General features: G+C 42.2%; 1 protein-coding gene across 3 annotated transcripts in view; it reads left to right on the forward strand.

Annotated features, from left to right (window-relative positions):
* LOC126299513 (protein FAM102A) overlaps positions 1–19,926 on the forward strand; it is a 409,085-nt gene that overhangs the window by 312,929 nt on the left and 76,230 nt on the right. For all 3 annotated transcript variants that reach the window (XM_049991476.1, XM_049991475.1, XM_049991474.1), the window contains exon 3: positions 19,276–19,466. In XM_049991476.1, the coding sequence (XP_049847433.1) occupies positions 19,276–19,466 (191 nt within the window). The remainder of the gene's footprint in view (positions 1–19,275; positions 19,467–19,926) is intronic.

Here is a 19,926-nt window from a genome sequence, read left to right on the forward strand (position 1 = left end):
CGCAAATTTGCGGATAACAGATATGTGAGACCTGCATTTTCTTCTTAAGTAATTGAAAACACGTGTGCTTGCAGTGAAGGAAACCACGATAATGTTTCTGAAGTGACCACGCCCCCCTAGTGCATCGAAAAGGAAAGTAACTTTAGAAACGGACGACAGTGGTAAAAGTAATTATATTAAGGACAACGTCATACTGATCTGTAAATCCTTGCACAAGTTCTTTCTGAAACTCTCCCTTCCTGTCTTTGTGGTGGTGAAGTTAAAGTTTATGAGGATACTGGAGCTAGAATGTGTGTTGTGTCTAAATTAATTCTTAAATGTCAGAAGTGCAAAAACGAAGAAGCATTTCATACTTCATCAAAGTGTTCAGGCAATGAATTGTATGAAACTAATGTGAGACTGTTCTATGGCGTTAGATGCATTGATACAGGTGCAAGGGCTGGTAATGTTCTCTGCACTGTGTTGACTTCGCCAAAACCATCTTCTAGGTATGCGAAATATGTAACAGCAATTTTGCATTCTGTAAATGCTGTGGCAGAAGATTCAATGGTTGCTGCTACATCAGAAGCTGTTGAACAATATGAGGGTGACACAGACATCAGCATCGCTGTGGATGGATCCTGGCAAAAGCGTGGGTTTAGTTCTAAAACTGGTTTTACATCTGCAATTAGTATTAACAGTGGAAAAGTTTTGGATTTAGTAAGTACTACCAGAACAACAGATTACTTCATAAGCAGCAGTGTATAAAAAATTACGATGACACAAGTGGAGGAATGGAGGTAAAAGGAGCAGTTAACATTTCCCACTGTTCGCAGGAGGAGAGTGGTGTCACATATGTGAATTACTTAGATGATGGAAACAGCAAGGCTTTCATTGCAGTACAAAACAGTAAGCCATATGATGTTTCTATAAAAATAACTTGAGTGTGTAGGACATGTCAAGAAAAGGATGGGGACAAGTTTGCGTAAATTAAAAACCAAGCTGGGTAACACAAAACTGTCTGATGGTGAGACAATAAAATGTGCTGGATGACTAATGGACAAAGTAATTGATGAATTACAGGAATATTATGGGAAGGCCATTAGAGAGAACTGTGGAAATTTAGAGATGATAAAAAGAGCTGTGTGGAGCACTTTCTTTCTTTCTTCACCGATGGAAAGCCATGTCATGCTTGGTGTCCACCTCCACCAAACATTCAGTGTAAATAAAGGCAAGCTGAATTTTGTGGCACCCTGCATGAATTTGCACATAAGCATTCTCTTACTTTGGCAGTAATGGAGGCAATCAAACATATTTAAAGAGATTTGGCAAATCCTGAGCTACTAAAGAAGTGTTTACATGGGAAGACCTAGAATGTAAATGAGTCCTTCAATAATGTTGTGTGGTGCCGTGTGCCTAAAATGTATTTGTTGGCCTTATACCTCTAAAGTTAGTTGTGTCTGATGCTGTAAGAACTTTTAATGGTGGGAACTGTGAAATACTGTTCTGGAGAAGTTAGGGGTAAGATTTGGACAGAACATAGCTAAAGGACTGCGGGAACTGGATGAGTTTCGTGTACTTGAAGCAGAGTTAGCTGCTCAGAAAATGACAAAAGAAGCAAGAAAGAAAAGTAGGCGGCAAGCACTGGGCTGTTGTGACACTGAAGAAGACGCAGACTATGGGCCAGGGCAGTTCTAGTACATAAATGACGCAGAAATGTAAGTCTGTGTAAGAATTTGTAATGAAATAAAGTTTTAAACATGAATATCTCTCAACTACATTTTTTGCAATTACTGACGCGTTTTCTAAAAAAGTGCTGATGGTAGAGACAAGACATTTTCACAGCATGTCAAGCGTGAGATTTAACACACATGGAACTAGAATAATTGAAAAATTTTAAGTTTTGTTTTTATGTTCATTTACTTACAAAATTCTGTCAAAATTGTCTGGGGAAAAAAGGTACCCTGTCCCAGATACAATTTTAGCAATAATTCTAGTTCAGTGTATCTAGAAAGGTGCATTCAATAATTATGGAAAATTGTAAGGTAGTGTCTTAGAAAGTTTCCAAGATAATGCGTCACAAAATTCTATAATTTAACATTGGCGACATAGGACATAGTGTCCCCTTAAGTATGCGCCATGTTGGTAGGCGTGTCCAACGTTCGGGCAGTTCCCTGTGCACTGTGTGTTCGCACACCTCCAATGCTTTGGCCACATCTTCAACAACCGTGCATCAGTAATATGCCGTTCAAATCTGACGTCACTCTGAGAAGTGGTTCTCTTTCTACAGATTTGAAACGGGAACTTTTATTATGGATACCCTGTACTCACCAAACTCTGGAAAAAATAAAACCTGTGTGTTTTGCAGGTCTTTCATTGAACCAAGAAATAATTAGCCAATTAGACAGTTGCTACTGCAGATTTATAACAATATTTTTTGTATTTTTTAATCTGCTTTCACACGTTTCGTGAACTGAATTAAATGTCCTTCATGATTTTCCGCCGGCCGCGGTGGTCTCGCGGTTAAGGCGCTCAGTCCGGAACCGCGTGACTGCTACGGTCGCAGGTTCGAATCCTGCCTCGGGCATTGATGTGTGTGATGTCCTTAGGTTAGTTAGGTTTAAGTAGTTCTAAGTTATAGGGGACTGATGACCGCAGATGTTAAGTCCCATAGTGCTCAGAGCCATTTGAACCATGATTTTCCGATAATAGTGGATACTCGCTGCCAACTAAAAGTTGCAATGTTCAATGTATGTTTCAAATATGCTATCTTTTCAGCACTTAAAAAGTTGCGCATTGACTCGAAATTCATTTTCTGTAAATGATCGCTGAGAATGGTCTGAGAACGCAGGAATTTTCTTGATGATTTTCCAAGCCAGAGAAGTAGATGCTAGTAGAATTCATTACCCATGAGGAAAACAGATCTCCACGACTGTGTGTGCAGTAAATTGAATAGACGAACGGGAAAATAAAGATGACATGTGATGAAGGATTTTGTAAACGAAGTAGATGTTTAATTTGTCTGTAACGCTAAGTATATAGTCAATGTGTCGTACCAGTTCTGAGTTACGGGCATGAGACATCGACTTTTAATGTGAAAACTATTCCAGAACTGATAGTTCTGCAGCGAAGAATGGAGACATGAATGTTGTGTGTTACTAGCAGACACACAAACGAATCAGTGAACTGGCTGGAATATAAGGCGTAACTAAGATTAATGAAAGTGACAATGAAGTGGAAATAGGTTAGGCGAATGGCTGGTATATGCACACTGAAATCGTTTGCTGAACTGAAAGAGATAATGTAGGATCGGTGCAGGACATTAGGAAAAGTGCTGGAGTAGAGACGATGCCTAGAGCTGAAGACCACGGTGCATTGAAAAATCAGGAGGGGGCCTTTGTCTTATTTGATTATTATTATTATTATTATTATTATTATTATTATTATTATTATTAGTTCAAATTGTTCAGAGCACTATGGGACTTAACGTCTGAGGTTATCAGTCTCCTAGAACTTAGAACTACTCAAACATAACTAACCAAAGGACATGACACACATCAATGCCCGAGGCAGGATTCGAACCTGCTACCGTAGCGGTCGCGCGGTTCCAAACTGTAGCACCTAGAACCGCACCGCCACCCCGACCGGCTATTTTATTATTAGTCAACAAATATTAAAGTTAAGTGAAATAGTGATAATATTATCACGATCATTTAGAGCCGTGACTAAACGATAATCTAACACTCAGGTGACGATAATGACCACATTGGTGTAAAGGAGCGAATAACTTGGTCATGTACTCCTTGTATCAAATTTTTAAACTAGCTGTCCACTCCGGCTTTTCACCATAGCATGAAGGAATGTGCAGCCAGACAATTTATCTGGCGTCAAGATAATGGTTGCTGCGCAAGCCCGTGACCGGATTTCTGCCTGCAGCTAGAGTGCAACTTTTCGTATTCTCCGCAGAGCTAGGAGGGAGACGGGTAGTGGTTCCCTCGCCACGGCCGCCTTTTACCCCCGGTACTCATTTTGAAAGCACACTGAGTAGACCTGGGTCTTTCCTGAAGGGACTGGAAAAAGGAAAAATACTCCCCCTCCCTACCTCAAGTTTAACCCGGGACCTCCAGGGCCATAATCTTAATGCCGTATCCTCTAAATCATCACGGTCACTACTTGTCTGGCGTAGTGGTAATAAATTATATACAATACATTCCTCGTGAATCAGTCCTAGCGAAAACTGTATCGAAATTCCTAAATCAGTTACTAAGATTAGCCTTCACATACAGATAAAAAAAAAAGCGACAAAGTACTTTCCTAAATTTAAGAGGACAGATAGTAACGAAAAGTTTTACACATAAGCTTTTGGCTGTGGCAGAAGGAACTCATAATTCTATTGCACACAATAAGCAGAATTAGAGTTTATAAATTGAAATTTTCAACTATAGCCGTCTTACTCATTTTGCGTCATCTTACCTCACCTATTCTCCACAGTGGTCTCTAGTTTTCGAACCTAGTTTGGAGTCTGATGAGAAGTGAACCAGTGCGTTCCGTGCTGTCGACGCGCCAAGCGGTGGTTGTCAGAAGACTGTCAGTGAATGTGTAGCAAAAGCTAAAAATAGCGCAATGCTTCTTCCTCAGCAAGCTCGTGCATGGTTGGCGAGTCTGGTGGCCGTTCTGCTGTGCGCTCGCTCCAGGTGAAGGCACGCGCCTAACTCCTCACTCAGTTCTTAGAAGCTGCGAGCTTGATAAAAAACCACTTGGCTTCTGTGAAGTTACTTGTAAAAAAAAAAAAACCCACCCATCACAGACATCGTCACTGCGGACAGTCCGTTTATACTGTAGCTATCCAAAAATTATGCTTCGTTTCCATGTAGCGTGGGGTGAAATGTGGGGAACGCAAGAGTCACGCATCAAGTAGGTGTGCTTTAAAGGGAAATTGTCCATCGCACTCCCCCCCCCCCCCTCCTCCCCTCCCTCTGATTTTGTGGAAAGAGGGCCCAGTGGACAGCGTGTCTAAACCTGAACACAGAGCAGAACTACGCAAAAAAAACTTTTTTTAGCTTTTCTCTGTATTCAAATTTGTGTCTGTGTCGTGGTGTATCGTCCGTTTGAAACAAAGAGGTGTAAGTTCAAATGGCTCTGAGCACTATGCGACTTCTGAGGTCAGCAGTCGCCTAGAACTTAGAACTACCTAAACCTAACTAACCTAAGGGCATCACACACATCCATGCCCGAGGCAGGATTCGAACCTGCAACCGTAGCTGTCGCTCGGCTCCAGACTGTAGCGCCTAGAACCGCACGGCCACTCCGGCCGGCCGAGGTGTAAGGAAGGGACTTAAAATGACAGTTAATTCTGCACAACTACTCTATTAGCAGCCGAAAGGAAGTAGCTCTCGAACAGGAACCGCGAACATTTAATGACACGGCGACAAGTCAACCGAATCTTCCACCGGAAAAAGACGACCGTGTGTCATACACGGCATTAGTGACAGTACGTGTGTCCTTCGCCAGCAATCTGGTACCGACGCACCTAATTTGTACGCCTGGTGGGTGAGTGAGATACGCCTCCTTGCCCGATTTAGGTGTTCATATGAATGTGATCACCCCCAAGAAAATGTTGAAAACGTAATAGTTACTCACATAAGCTGCAACAAATGAACGCAACAGTTTTACAATCGCACACTTTCTCTGTGCTCTGTCAAAACATATGTTTTTAACGTTTTTGAAGTTGTAAGTTTTGACTCTTGATTTCCTTTTTTGTAACGAAGCTCACACCCTTTTATTTGTTGTTTTCATTTCTGTGAGACGTAGATGTGGAATCTCGCCTTTTCTCACTGTTCATTACGTTTACTTGTGACGGCAACGTATTCTTACCACATGACTCATTTGGTAACCAGTAGCCGACCGGGGTGGCCGAGCGGTTCTATGCTCTACGGTCTGGAACCGCGCGACCACTACGGTCGCAGGTTCGAATCCTGCCTCGGGCATGGATGTGTGTAATGTCCTTAGGTTAGTTAGATTTAAGTAGTTCTAAGTTCTAGGGGACTGATGACCTCAGAAGTTAAGTCCCATAGTGCTCAGAACCATTTGAACCATTTTGAATCTGTGACCAGTGTACAGTATGACAGCTGCCAAGACTACAAAAAGAGAACAAACATTTCAATAACCGGACGGACAACTCATAATATTGTGAAAAAAAACATAAATATAAATGTCACGAGATAGTTTCGACCATGGGTCGTCTGCTTCACAGTCCAACACAGTTACCACTTAACCATTACGCCGCGGCTGTTGGTTTTCGCTCAATATTGCACTTGTTAATCTTGGACAGTTCACTATTTCTACTTTGTCCTTTTTACAGTTTAGTACACCACCTCCCTGTTCTCATGCTTGATCTGTGTTCAGCTATCCACTGGCCCGTCTTACCACTAAATGTGAGGGGGGTGCGATGGGGAGTTTCCCTTGTTACAGCTGAGATACACGAGAAAGCAACATTGCTCCTCGTTCACCCGCAGAAGCTGTTCAAAATTTAACTTCAGTCGAAAGCTTATCAAATGTGAAATCCGTTCTGAAATAAGATTTTGTTTGGCAAAAAAAAATCTCAAAACTGTTTATATTAATCACGAAATATTGCTGTAAACAGACCAGATGTGATGAGTGAAGATGTCGTTCGTCAGTTTTGTCATTCGTTTCAAAATGGGCGGGCGAATGTTCATGGTAATGCCAGAAGTGGCCGTCCGTGGTATAGTTAACAACGAGCTGGCACAGAAAATTGACTTTTTTGGACATCCGTCGCACAATACAGATGTGGCTCAAAGTGATTCCCACCTCTTGTGGCTTGGCTGACAACGCTTTGACTACAACGAAGCTCTTAAAGAGACTGTCAAGGCATGACTACCACCTCAGGCGGAAAAATTTTATGTAGAGGGAATGTGTCAACACTTTCAGATGTATGAGAAATACTTAAATATTAATGGCTTTTATGTTACAGAAATAATACTAAGGTGCAATTTACGATTTTTCTGACGTGGTTCAACAATTCTAGTATTTTGTTTATACGTTAACGTAGACTACTTTCCATAAAGCTCTTGTAGGAAACTCAGTCCTAGAAGTTATAATAAGTTTTTGTTTTGTGACTTTTTATGGTGACACTTAAACCGGACATCGATTTTCTACAAATATATATATATATATATATATATATATATATATATATATATATATATATATATTTGTAACACTTTTTCATCATCAGTTGCCGCGCGGGATTAGCTGAGCGGTCTGGGCACTGCAGTCATGGACTGTGCGGCTGGTCCCGGCGGAGGTTTTAGTCCTCCCTCGGTCATGAGTATGTGTTTGTCCTTAGGATAATTTAGGTTAAGTAGTGTGTAAGCTTAGTGACTGATGACCTTAGCAGTTAAGTCCCATAAGATTTCACACACATTTTGAACATCATCAGTTGGCAGTAACTGTGGTCGTATTTCAGTTATTTATTTACTGTTTTTATGTCTACCACTGGGCGCATTCTTCAATGCTATATCATAGCAGTTAATGAAGCATTCAACTTTAGCGATATTTTTGAAGAATTTCATGGTTTACTTTGCTCTGTCGGTCGGAAACTTAATTACCTATATTATGGTTCAAATGACTCTGAGCATTTGGGACAAAACATCTGAGGTCATCAGTCCCCTAGAACTTAGAACTACTTAAACCTATCTAACCTAAGGACGTCAGGCACATCCATGTCCGAGGCAGGATTCGAACCTGCGACCGTAGATGTCGTGCGGTTCCAGACTGAAGCGCCTAGAACCGCTCGGCCATACATCGTACATTATGTCGTTGGTGAAGATTGTAAAGTGTTCGTTGAAATCCATTAGACGTCTCTTGCCAGCTTTACGTAATTTACAATTTTTTATATCATTATAACATTAGCACTGTCATTGATGTGGCGGGGTGGGGGGGGTGGGGGGAGGGAGAGAAGAGAGAGAAGAGATCTATTACTAAATTGTAGTAGTTGTGTGCTAAGCATTGACGTGTGAAATGTAACGTTCTCGAATATCTCGCTCTGTTAGCTGTACACACAGGGCTTAACAAGTTATACAAACAATTTTATACTTCCCGCCTAGACTATTTATATATCACAATGTGTACGTGATGTCTGAGTGTATTGTAGTTGGTTTTCTATTAAAAAAGCAGTTTTGACTCTGTGCAGTCTGAATATATTAGGAATTTTGTGGGTGATTTTTGTCTCCATAGGAACGGTACTCAGGCGCAGGATTTCTGTGCTTTTGGCTTATTGTTCCCACTTTTCTTTGTGATACTCTGTTTGCAAGTGTATCAATATACTCAAAGGCTGCAGACGGCATGTTTTTTATATTTGCGACATTCCTTCCCGCGGTTATTGTTACTGTATAGTACTTCATTGGCTCTGTTAAGTAGTACTCTATATGCTACGTGTTTGTATATTGATAGGTACCAAGAGGAACTGTGTATAGCTGTGTCTGATGCGATGAGGCAGCGCTCATTTCCATTCGTCCTGAAACTTTGAGTCATTGCTGTTCATCTTCGGCGAAGTTACGTAACGTGTAGTCGACACTCTAGTTCGCCTGACAGATTTTCGGTGACCAAGTCGAGGTTTTGAGCAGGTCATTCCAGCAACACCCAGTTCATTATTCAAATAAGATTCCTGGACAGCAGCATTGGTATGCCGATATAAGAACAGTCTGATTCCACTACATTGCCATGCTATGAGAGGCTCGCTATTATCGAAATCGCTTCATCAACACCATCGTTCACTGTGTAATCGACCAAACTCAATAATCCGTGTAAAAACATAAAAACGCACAACGATTATCTTTCCACTTATCTACCGATGTTCACTATCTCAGAATTACATTTTTTATTTTTATTTTTTTGTTTTGTTTTGTTTGTGAATCATTCGCCAAGTCCAGCACACGTGCGAAAGTCCTGTGTACTGTACGTATCACTCCATAAGACTTCGTTCTACTACTCCACAGATCATTGGGGGCATTGTTCACAACTCACTTAAAGGCATGGCTCATTCATTCTTACGATCAATGGACTTTCGGCAGCGATACGAATTGCATGGCTGTAACGAAAGTCCCCCTGTAACAGATGACAAGTATGTCTGCCGATTTTAGTCGGACAGTACTTCTCATAGTTCCGCGATCTTCTTCAGCGATGGTTGGGCTCGGTTGTTCCATGGCATTTCCACTCCGCAGTAGCACTGCTACAGCTAACCTGGGCACAAACAGTTCGAAAGGAATTCCTCTGGCAGTGCCGAACTCGCTCCCTTCTCATTCTGATACACTAAATGTCAGTGACGTTGACTCGTCAGAGTAGCCTGATGTGACACAAGCACAGACAGTGGGGTACCCAGAGACTTTGCACTATACTGTGTATACTGCGACTTGAGGTAGCCTTGTTTCAGCGTTGTTCTACGGCTCATTCGGTAAGGTATGACTTGACGTAAACACTTGATAACAGACGACTGATTTGGATTGAGCGGTTTGCGATAGAAATCTTTGGGGTAAGTATTTAGTAATATTCGAAAATTTGTCCCGGAACGGGAATCCAGCGATGGTTTCCTACTTATCGCAAGCAGTCGCCTTGTTGTTGTTGTCTTCAGTCCTGAGACTGGTTTGATGCAGCTCTCCATGCTACTCTATCCTGTGCAAGCTGCTTCATCTCCCAGTACCTACTGCAACCTACATCCTTCTGAATCTGCTTAGTGTATTCACCTCTTGGTCTCCCTCTACGATTTTTACCCTCCACGCTGCCCTCCAATGCTAAATTTGTGATCCCTTGATGCCTCAAAACATGTCCTACCAACCGATCCCTTCTTCTAGTCACGTTGTGCCACAAACTTCTCTTCTCCCCAATCCTATTCAATACCACCTCATTAGTTACGTGATCTACCCATCTAATCTTCAGCATTCTTCTGTAGCACCACATTTCAAAAGCTTCTATTCTCTTCTTGTCCAAACTATTTATTGTCCATGTTTCACTTCCATACATGGCTACACTCCAAACGAATACTTTCAGAAACAACTTCCTGACACTTGAATCTATACTCGATGTTAACAACTTCTCTTCTTGAGAAACGCTTTTCTTGCCATTGCCAGTCTACATTTTATATCCTCTCTACTTCGACCATCATCAGTTATTTTACTTCCTAAATAGCAAAACTCCTTTACTACTTTAAGTGTCTCATTTTCTAATCTAATTCCCTCAGCATCACCCAATTTAATTTGACTACATTCCATTATCCTCGTTTTGCTTTTGTTGATGTTCATCTTATATCCTCTTTTCAAGACACTGTCCATTCCGTTCAACTGCTCTTCCAAGTCCTTTGCCGTCTCTGACAGAATTACAATGTCATCGGTGAACCTCAAAGTTTTTATTTCTTCTCCATGAATTTTAATACCTACTCCAAATTTTTCTTTTGTTTCCTTTACTGCTTGCTCAATATACAGATTGAATAACATCGGGGAGAGGCTACAACCCTGTCTCACTCCTTTCCCAACCACTGCTTCCCTTTCTTGCCCCTCGACTCTTATGGTTTCTATACAAATTGTAAATAGCCTTTCGCTCCCTGTATTTTACCCCTGCCACATTCAGAATTTGAAAGAGAGTATTCCAGTCAACATTGTCAAAAGCTTTCTCTAAGTCTACAAATGCTAGAAACGTAGGTTTGCCTTTTCTTAATCTTTCTTCTAAGATAAGTCGTAAGGTCAGTATTGCCTCACGTGTTCCAACATTTCGACGGAATCCAAACTGATCCTCCCCGAGGTCCGCATCTACCAGTTTTTCCATTCGTCTGTAAAGAATTCGCGTTAGTATTTTGCAGCCGTGGCTTATTAAACTGATAGTTCGGTAATTTTCACATCTGTCAGCACCTGCTTTCTTTGGGATTGGAATTATTGTATTCTTCTTGAAGTCTGAGGGTATTTCACCTGTCTCATACATCTTGCTCACCAGCTGGTAGAGTTTTGTCATGACTGGCTCTCGCAAGGCCGTCAATAGTTCTAATGGAATGTTGTCTACTCCGGGGGCCTTGTTTCGACTCAGGTCTTTCAGTGCTCTGTCAAACTCTTCACGCAGTATCTTACCTCCCACTTCGTCTTCATCTACATCCTCTTCCATTTCCATAATATTGTCCTCAAGTACATCGCCCTTGTATAAACCTTCTATATACTCCTTCCACCTTTCTGCCTTCCCTTCTTTGCTTAGAACTGGGTTGCCATCTGAGCTCTTGATATTCATACACGTGGTTCTCTTCTCTCCAAAGGTATTTAATTTTCCTGTAGGCAGTATCTATCTTACCCCTAGTGAGATAAGCTTCTACATCCTTACATTTGTCCTCTAGCCATCCCTGCTTAGCCATTTTGCACTTCCTGTCGATCTCATTTTTGAGATGTAAGTATTCCTTTTTGCCTGCTTCATTTACTGCATTTTTATATTTTCTCCTTTCATCAATTAAATTCAATATTTCTTCTGTTACCCAAGGATTTCTAGCAACCCTCGTCTTTTTACCTACTTTATCCTCTGCTGCCTTCACTACTTCATCCCTCAGAGCTACCCATTCTTCTTCAACTGTGTTTCTTTCCCCAATTGCTGCCAATTGTTCCCTTATGCCATCCTTGTCGCCTTAGCCATTCGATTATCTGAGCGCGCCTCGAGACCTGACGCATACTTTCATTGTCACTGATGTTTCCCCTTATGATTTCCGAACATTACTCCCGAGCGGGGATAGCACAATGGTTAGCACACTTGGACTCGCATTCGGGAGGACGAAGGTTCAAACCCGCTTCCGGCCATCTTGATTTAGGTTTTCCATGATTCTCCTAAGTCGCTTAAGGCAAACGCCGGGATGGTTCCTTCGAAAGGGCACGTGCACTTTCCTTCTCCAGCCTTAACTAATCCGAGCTTGTGCTCCGTTTCTGGTGATCTTGTTGTCGACGGGACGTTAAACACTGATTTCCTCCTCCTCCGAACACTACTATTAGAGGTATGTGGTGTGCGAGGTGTACGGGAATAGTTCCACTAAGTTCTATCGAGCCTCGTGGCTTACCCTACCACAAGCAATACATTTGACAGGAATGAAATGTAGTCAAATTAAATGACCCGTGGAAATGAAATCAATGAAGATTAAATGACTTCTGCTTCGAGTGTTATGAAATCGTGGATGGAAAAATCACTCAGTTGTGAGCTGGCAGTGTTAAGTAGTGGGCGCGCGGCTGTAATGTGTCAACCTTGCTGTGTCACGAATTGCAATGGATCATCTCTAAGTCAAATGTTAAAGACATTCTCCACGATGTTTTGAAGGGGAGAGAAGTGTGCGCATAGTTTGTCCGCACACCTTGCTTCCAGGACAATAACAACGATGCGTGGATCATTCCCACGACTTGACTGAAATGCAAAACGCGGACATTTCTCTTCTGGAGAAAAATTACCGTGGGTGACGACACATGGTGTTTTCAATACGAACCTACGACAAAACGACAAAATGCAGAAATTCACGTGAAGGGTCAACGTTTTGACGACATAAGCGGCAGTCGAGCCAATGTGACGAGCGAGGACTTTTCTGGACGTTTTACAAGGCCGTATGAAAATTCCGTGTATTGTATTCGAGCGAGCGTGCGTGCGTGCTTGCTTGCTTGTGTGTGCGTGCTTGCTTGTGTGTGTGTGTGTGTGTGTGTGTGTGTGTGTGTGTGTGTGTGTAAGATAACTGAAACTTTGAAAGCCACCAGCTTAATTTTTTCTACGAGGGTCAGTCAAAAAGTAATGCCTCCAATTTTTTTTTCTACGTTTAATTGTCAGGAAATTTAAATGCAATTACATAGGTTGAAAACCACAACATTGAGGATCATTTTGTCATTTTTCAATGTAATCTCCGCCCATCTCTACAGTTTTGGTCCATCTTTGAACAAGGGCATGTATCCCAGCACGGTAAAAATCACAGCTCTGCTTCCTAAGCCATTGACGCACGGATGTTTTGACGGCCTCCTCATCTTCAAAATGAATCCCACGATGAGCTTCATTTAGCGGCCCGAACGGATGGAAGTCTGATGGTGCCAGGTCAGGGCTGTATGGGGGATGAGGCAAAACTTCCCATCCAATTTTGACAATCTCGTCAGAGGTGTGACGACTGGTGTGTGGTCTTGCATTGTCATGCAAAAGAAGAACATCTGCCATTGATTTTGTTCAGCGAACTCGCTGAAGACGTGCTTTAAGTTTTTTGAGGGTTGTGACGTATTGAACAGAATTTATTGTGCATCCCTGCTCCAAAAAATCAACCAGAATCACACCCTCTGTATCCCAGAAAACTGTTGCCATAACTTTCCCTGCCGATCGCACAGTTTTGAATTTTTTCTTCCTCGGCGAGCTTGTGTGACGCCACTCCATTGACTGCCTCTTTGATTCGGGTTCAAAAAAATGCACCCATGTTTCGTCCCCGGTCACAATTTTTTTCAGAAACTCATCTCCCTCCAAACGGAAGCGCTGCAAGTGTTGGGAGGCTATTGTTTTCCTTGCCTCTTTATTCTGATCGGTTAACATTCTTGGAACCCACCGTGCACAAACTTTTGAGTACCCCAATTGTTTAATAATCGTGATCACACTGCCTTTACTAAGAGAAATAATGCCACACACTTCATCTGCAGTCACCCGACGGTCACCACGAATGATGTCATCAACTTGCTGAATGTTGTGTGGAGTCACTGCACTCACCGGCCTGCCGCTCCGCTTTTCGTCAGTCAACGGTGTTTGCCCTTCAGCTTCCTTACAACGACGAACCCATCGTCTAACAGTGCTGACATCCACTGTCACAACACCATACACCTTCTTCAGTCTTTCATGAATGCGTATGGGCGTTTCACCTTCTGCATTCAAGAATTCAATCACACAACGCTGTCTCAAACGAACATCGATGTCGGCCATCTTACAAACTTCTGCTGTGCTGCCACCTGTTGACACAGAAAGTTACTACTGCAGTGGATTGCAGAAGAAGGTTTGAGGAATGGCGCCAAATTCAAATTTTTCACTTAACTTAATTTTTTTAAGTAGAAAAAAAAGGGAGGCATTACTTTTGACCGACCCTCGTATTTTTTTTTATTTATACAGTCTCTAAACATAACACATCGCTACGACCCCACAGCTGGATCTACACTAACAGTGTCAAACATTCCCACCATTAGAAACAGCATAGATTCGAGGCACTACTTATTTAGTGTACGAGTTATATCCCCCCCACCAAAACGTTTTCTCTTGACGCCAAACAATAACGAAGAAAATTTCGTACACCGCGAGGATTAGAATGCTTGAACAGCAGTCCACTAGCAAGAGTTGAACACTTTAAGAAGGAGAAAACGCGTAACATTAATTTTATAGTCATGTGATTGATCGGGGCAGTGGAGACAATGAACAGCGGCAAACCACATCCAAACGAGATTAGTTAAGGGAACTGGGAGCTTGTGCAGTCTTCTAAGACGACGACTTTGTTGCGGAATGTCTCCATCACAAAATGCCCTTCAACTCAAGTCTACGCTGCTGTAAGGTAAATTATTTCGTAAAAAATCGGTGCTTTCGTGTGGAAGTTTTACTTAATATTATGTAAACATCTTTTGGATGAAACTGTTTACTAATATCAAGGTATTTCAACCTTGTACCTCGGCTGAGCTAATCCATTTTCTTCAGAATCTGTTTCAAAGAAAGCGTTGAAAAGTAACTTAAGCAGTGCTTTCGTATTAGACTTTACAGTATTTGTCCATGGGAGGTATCCTCCACAAAACCCATTACATCACAGCTAATAAGATTTTTTTTAATTTATTGGCTTTCTGAAAGTGCCCATACAGCCAGCCAAACACAGGAAATGTTACATTGCAGTTGGCTTCACAGTTCATGGAACACATTATTTTAAGTCGCTCAAAAATGGCTGTGAGCACTATGGGACTCAACTGCTCAGGTCATCAGTCCCCTGGAACTTAGAACTATTTAAACCTAACTAACCTAAGGACATCACACACATCCATGCCCAAGGCAGGATTCGAACCTGCGACCGGAGCGGTCGCTCGGCTCCAGACTGTAGCGCCTAGAACAGCACGGGCACTCCGGCCGGCTCTGACATGTACACATAGGAGGTACGTAGTGACATACATTTAGAGGCTGAGCGTTCCATAGTCTGCAGAGTTAATTGACCTTTAGTCTTCCGCTAGCATTTTAAGTAACAAGAGCATTAGATTATAAGCCCAGGGAGCTATATCTTAATGTTGGCAGTGTTGACAAACTCGTACAGTAGCTTATACATTGCTACATCCTTGGATACTAACAAGGCTTGGAGGATGTTTGTGAGCTGATGACAAACAGCCCTAAGATTATACATTGCAAGAACGTTTATGTGATACGTGTTCCGACATCGTACATCGTACAAAAATATGGTTTGGATATCATAAGAAGTGTTTCTGAAGCCTAATCAATGTTAGTAATCCTGCGGATAAGTTCTGAAAAAGAAACCAAATACGAAAACTTAAATCAAACGAATAATTGTGATAGTGTATGTAAGTAAAAATATAAGGCGACGAATAATTTCAGTGACAGTTACTTTTTTTTTCGCAGAAATTGAGTTTATTGTGAACAAAGGATATTCCGTTAAAAGTAATCGATTGGATGTAGTTAGTGTGCTTCAACCGATCTTTGATTTACAAATTGAGCGGAGATTTCAACAGAACTATATCACTTGTAACTCCCTCCATTGAAAAGCTAAGTTACATTTTGTCCAATGCTTGTAGTAACGACAGTAAATGTGTACACACAGCTAATTTTAACGCCTGACAGCCCTTTGACATTTGGGTTCAATAAAATTTGGAGTAGAAAAATATATCGTTTCATTATTTCGTGACATGGCTTGTTTGCCTATTAGTAAGCAGGAATAATGCTATGTTTTTATTTAATTGTCGTGGAGATCAGAGCCAGGGCACAACTCCAGATTTCTCTGTTCAGCGAATGCTTAAGACGCGGTTTGTATGTGATAGGAGAGTAATTCAAATTCGCATTCCGCCATCGAGACTTACGTTTATCTGTATTTTTCGTAGAATGCTGTAGGCGAATGCTCGAATGGTTCATTGTAAAAGCCCGTCATTGTTCAACCGGGCTGGTGTTCGATCACTAACGACCTGGACGTTTATGAGAAGGTGAATGCCCATATTTGCAGTGAGCCAAATGTTGATAACATGATACACTGAACACAGCAGGCATCGAAACCTGGCAAACAAATTTCCTCTCACATGAAGTGAGAAGCTGTAAGACTTCATTTACGGCGATAGAGTTTATCTTATCTCAAAACTGTTTCCGCCTTTTACGGCCGCTTTTAAACGCAGAATGCTACTGCGATTTCTCCGGGCCACCTCTTTTATTGTCGTAGGACAACAGGACCACGAAGATGAGTGGCCAGTTAAACTTGACTGCACCGCAGACTTCGTGGTAACTAAACTATTCTAGGGATGACCTCAGACGTGTAAAATGGTTTAGAAGCCTGCCACGTATGTTTCACATGTTGTTGTTTCACTCATTCTTTAAACATTTTCTAAAGATGGAGTCAGTCCAGTATTTGCTTAAATACACTATTGGCCATTACAATTGCTACACCACGAAGATGACGTGCCACAGACGCGGAATTTAACCGACAGGAAGAAGATGCTGTGATATGCAAATGATTAGCTTTTCAGAGCATTCACACAAGGTCGGAACCGATGGCGAAACCTACAATGTGCTAACATGGGGGAAGTTTCCAAGAGATTTGTCATAAACAAACAGCAGTTGACCGGCGTTGCTTGGTGAAACGTTGTTGTGATGCCTGTGTAAGGAGGAGAAATGCGTACCATCACGTTTCCAACTTTTGATAAAGGTCGGATTGTAGCCTATCGCGATTGCGGTTTATCGTATCGCGACATTGCTGCTCGCGTTGGTCGAGATCCAATGACTGTTAGCAGAATATGGAATCGGTGGGTTCAGGAGGGTAATAAGGAACGCCGTGCTCGATCCCAACGGCCTCTTATCACTAGCAGTTGAGATAACCGGCATCTTATCCGCATGGCTGTAACGGATCGTGTATCCACGTCTCGATCCCTTATTCAACGGATGGAGACGTTCGCAAGACGACAATCATCTGCACGAACAGTTCGACGACGTTTGCAGCAGCATGGACTATCAGCTCGGAGATCATGGCTCCGGTTACCCTTGACGCTGCATCACAGACAGGAGCACCTATGATGGAGTACTCAACGACGAACCTGGGTGCACGAATGACAAAACGTCATTTTTTCGGATGAATCCAGGTTATGTTTACTGCGTGATGATTGTCGCATATGTGTTTGGCGACATCGTGGTGAATGCACATTGGAAGCGTGTATTCGTCATCGCCATATTGACGTATCACCCGGCGTGATGGTATGAGGTGCCATTGGTTACACGTCTCGGTCACCTCTTGTTCGCATTGACGGCACTTTGAACAGTGGACGTTACATCTCAGATGTGTTACCACCCGTGGCTCTACCCTGCATTCGAGCCCTGCAAAACCCTACATTTCAGCAGGATAATGCACGACCGCAAATTGCAGGTTCTGTACGGGCATTTCTGGATACAGAAAATGTTCGTCTGCTGCCCTGGCCAGCACATTCTCCAGATCTCTCACCAACTGAAAACGCCTGGTCAATGGTGGCCGAGCAACTGGCTCGTCACAATACGCCAGTCACTACTCTTGATGAACTGCGTTATCGTGTTGAAACTGCATGGCAGCTGTACTTGTACATTCCATCCAAACTCTGTTTGACTCCATTCCCAGTTGTATCAAGGCCTTTATTACGGTCAGAGGTGGTTGTTCTGGGTACTGATTTCTCAGGATCTATGCACCCAAATTGCGTGAAAATATAATCACATGTTAGTTCTAGTATAATATATTTGTCCAATGAATACCCGTTTATCATCTACTGACCAGTAGTGTACTCGTGTGAGAAGCCTTAAAACCATCCAGGCTGCCAGATGGGCCTGATCTGCGTTGTAGTTTGTGAGGGACTGAAACGAGGATTTGCTTACGTTCCCGAGCTATGCAGAGAAATGGTCGAGGGAAGTGTACAGAATGCGGTCTTCGTGTATCACCAACGAAGTTGCGGAACTAGATGGCTGGTGTTCCACTAAATGTGACTGCCTGGAATGAGAGAGATCAAGTTTTATTCCAGTTGCTTACTAGCTTCCCGGAAGACACCTTTGAGTGGGTATACATCCGTCCATTCTTGCTAATTGTCACTACCCAGAAATTGACGTTGCTTCCGCAGGTTGACTTTAACCGTTGGAGCCCTCAGAGGCGTGTATCGATATTTATAATTCACTGCCAGTGTTGTGGTTTAGTTAAAAGAACTGACATCAGTTTTGCTTGCATTTCAAATATACGTCGGTGGTGGGTAAGGTTACATATTTTTGGGCCGGTTTAGGGAGGGTTCATGTCATCTCAGGCTCTGCACTGCAAGAGCAAATTTTAATACCTGTGGCCGTTTTTGCATTTGTCTGGTCTACTTGAGCGCAGTTCAGTTTGGTGACGTGCGTGAGAAAATAACTCGTTCCGTGACAGAGGAGGTTAAATCGCAGTGAAACGTTAACGCTACAACCAGTGCTTGCGTATTTGAAAGGTCAGTAAGAAATGTGATGTGGCCTCACACGAAGATGGTTCAACGCCAGTACACTGTTTAAAATCCATAAACTCTGGAAATAGTCTCATGGAGCAACGAATAAGGTGCGGTTGACAGTATAACCTACACCGTAGAAAAATGTTTCAAGTCAGTGGTGCTTTCCTGGATTGGTGCACATGTTACTTTAGTTTCCGTACTCGTCAATATCCACATATCAACAATATGTAGACGTGTGCACGCTCTACCTACACTTTAAGTTACTACCTGCAGTTCATGTTACTTTAAGATGCATACCTGCCACATGAAAAGGACGCTTAAGTTCAACGGCATAAGATTCCACTGTTGCTAGGCTGTTCCAGTGCTACCCCATGGGACACCAGACGATAACACACAATTCCTACATCAACGTTCGCTCATGTGACATGACTCTTCTATTTGGGACTCAACAGACGTACTTAACAATTTAGCATAGCTACGTTTGCCGGCTAACATTTAGTTAATTGCAAAAGTTTTTTCAAGCAATGCGTTTTCAGCGAAGAACTTAATGAATCATGTGTCATACAATTTAGTCATTGTAGCTTCTGTTGCATTTCAGGAAGTGAAAGGCGGAAGATCATTCCAGAAGCTTGGTTTTTGTGACCTGAATCTTGCCGAGTTCGCCGGATCCGGGGAGACGACTCGAAGGTACCTGCTAGAAGGATACGATACCCGGCATAGGCAAGATAATTCTATGCTGAGAGTATCCGTTAAAATGAATATGCTGTCGGGAGACATTTTATTTAAAGTGTAAGTATTAAAAATGTAGTAGATTCCTGTACCTTTCAGTATAATTTATGGAAAATGACGAAGAAGCTAAGTTTTTTCACTTTTTAAGTCCTAACCGTTTGTAGAACGTCAGAATCACGTTTTCATTTGTGTGTAATAGGCAGTAGTCAACATATTTTGAAACATCAATACATTTAGCATCGCTGAATAATCTTCTCTGAAACAAATAGCCAGCAGAGGTTCAAAACGGTTATTGTTCTGAAGATAATGCTGTAGTAACTGACTGATATTAAAACATTTTCATTGGAGCGCTTTCTACTGTATGGACTTCAGCTCTCTCCTCCAGCGCCACTCATGACTTCTCATTTTTTAAACTGGCGTTTTGGTCTCATTACACTTTCATATATGAAACATCGGATTATGCGAAAATTTGGTAAACTTTAAGAAGCTCCTTTGCATTAGGTTGTTCGTTCTTGCTGGA

Source organism: Schistocerca gregaria, chromosome X (assembly GCF_023897955.1).
Source record: "Schistocerca gregaria isolate iqSchGreg1 chromosome X, iqSchGreg1.2, whole genome shotgun sequence".
Classification (NCBI taxonomy): domain Eukaryota; kingdom Metazoa; phylum Arthropoda; class Insecta; order Orthoptera; family Acrididae; genus Schistocerca; species Schistocerca gregaria.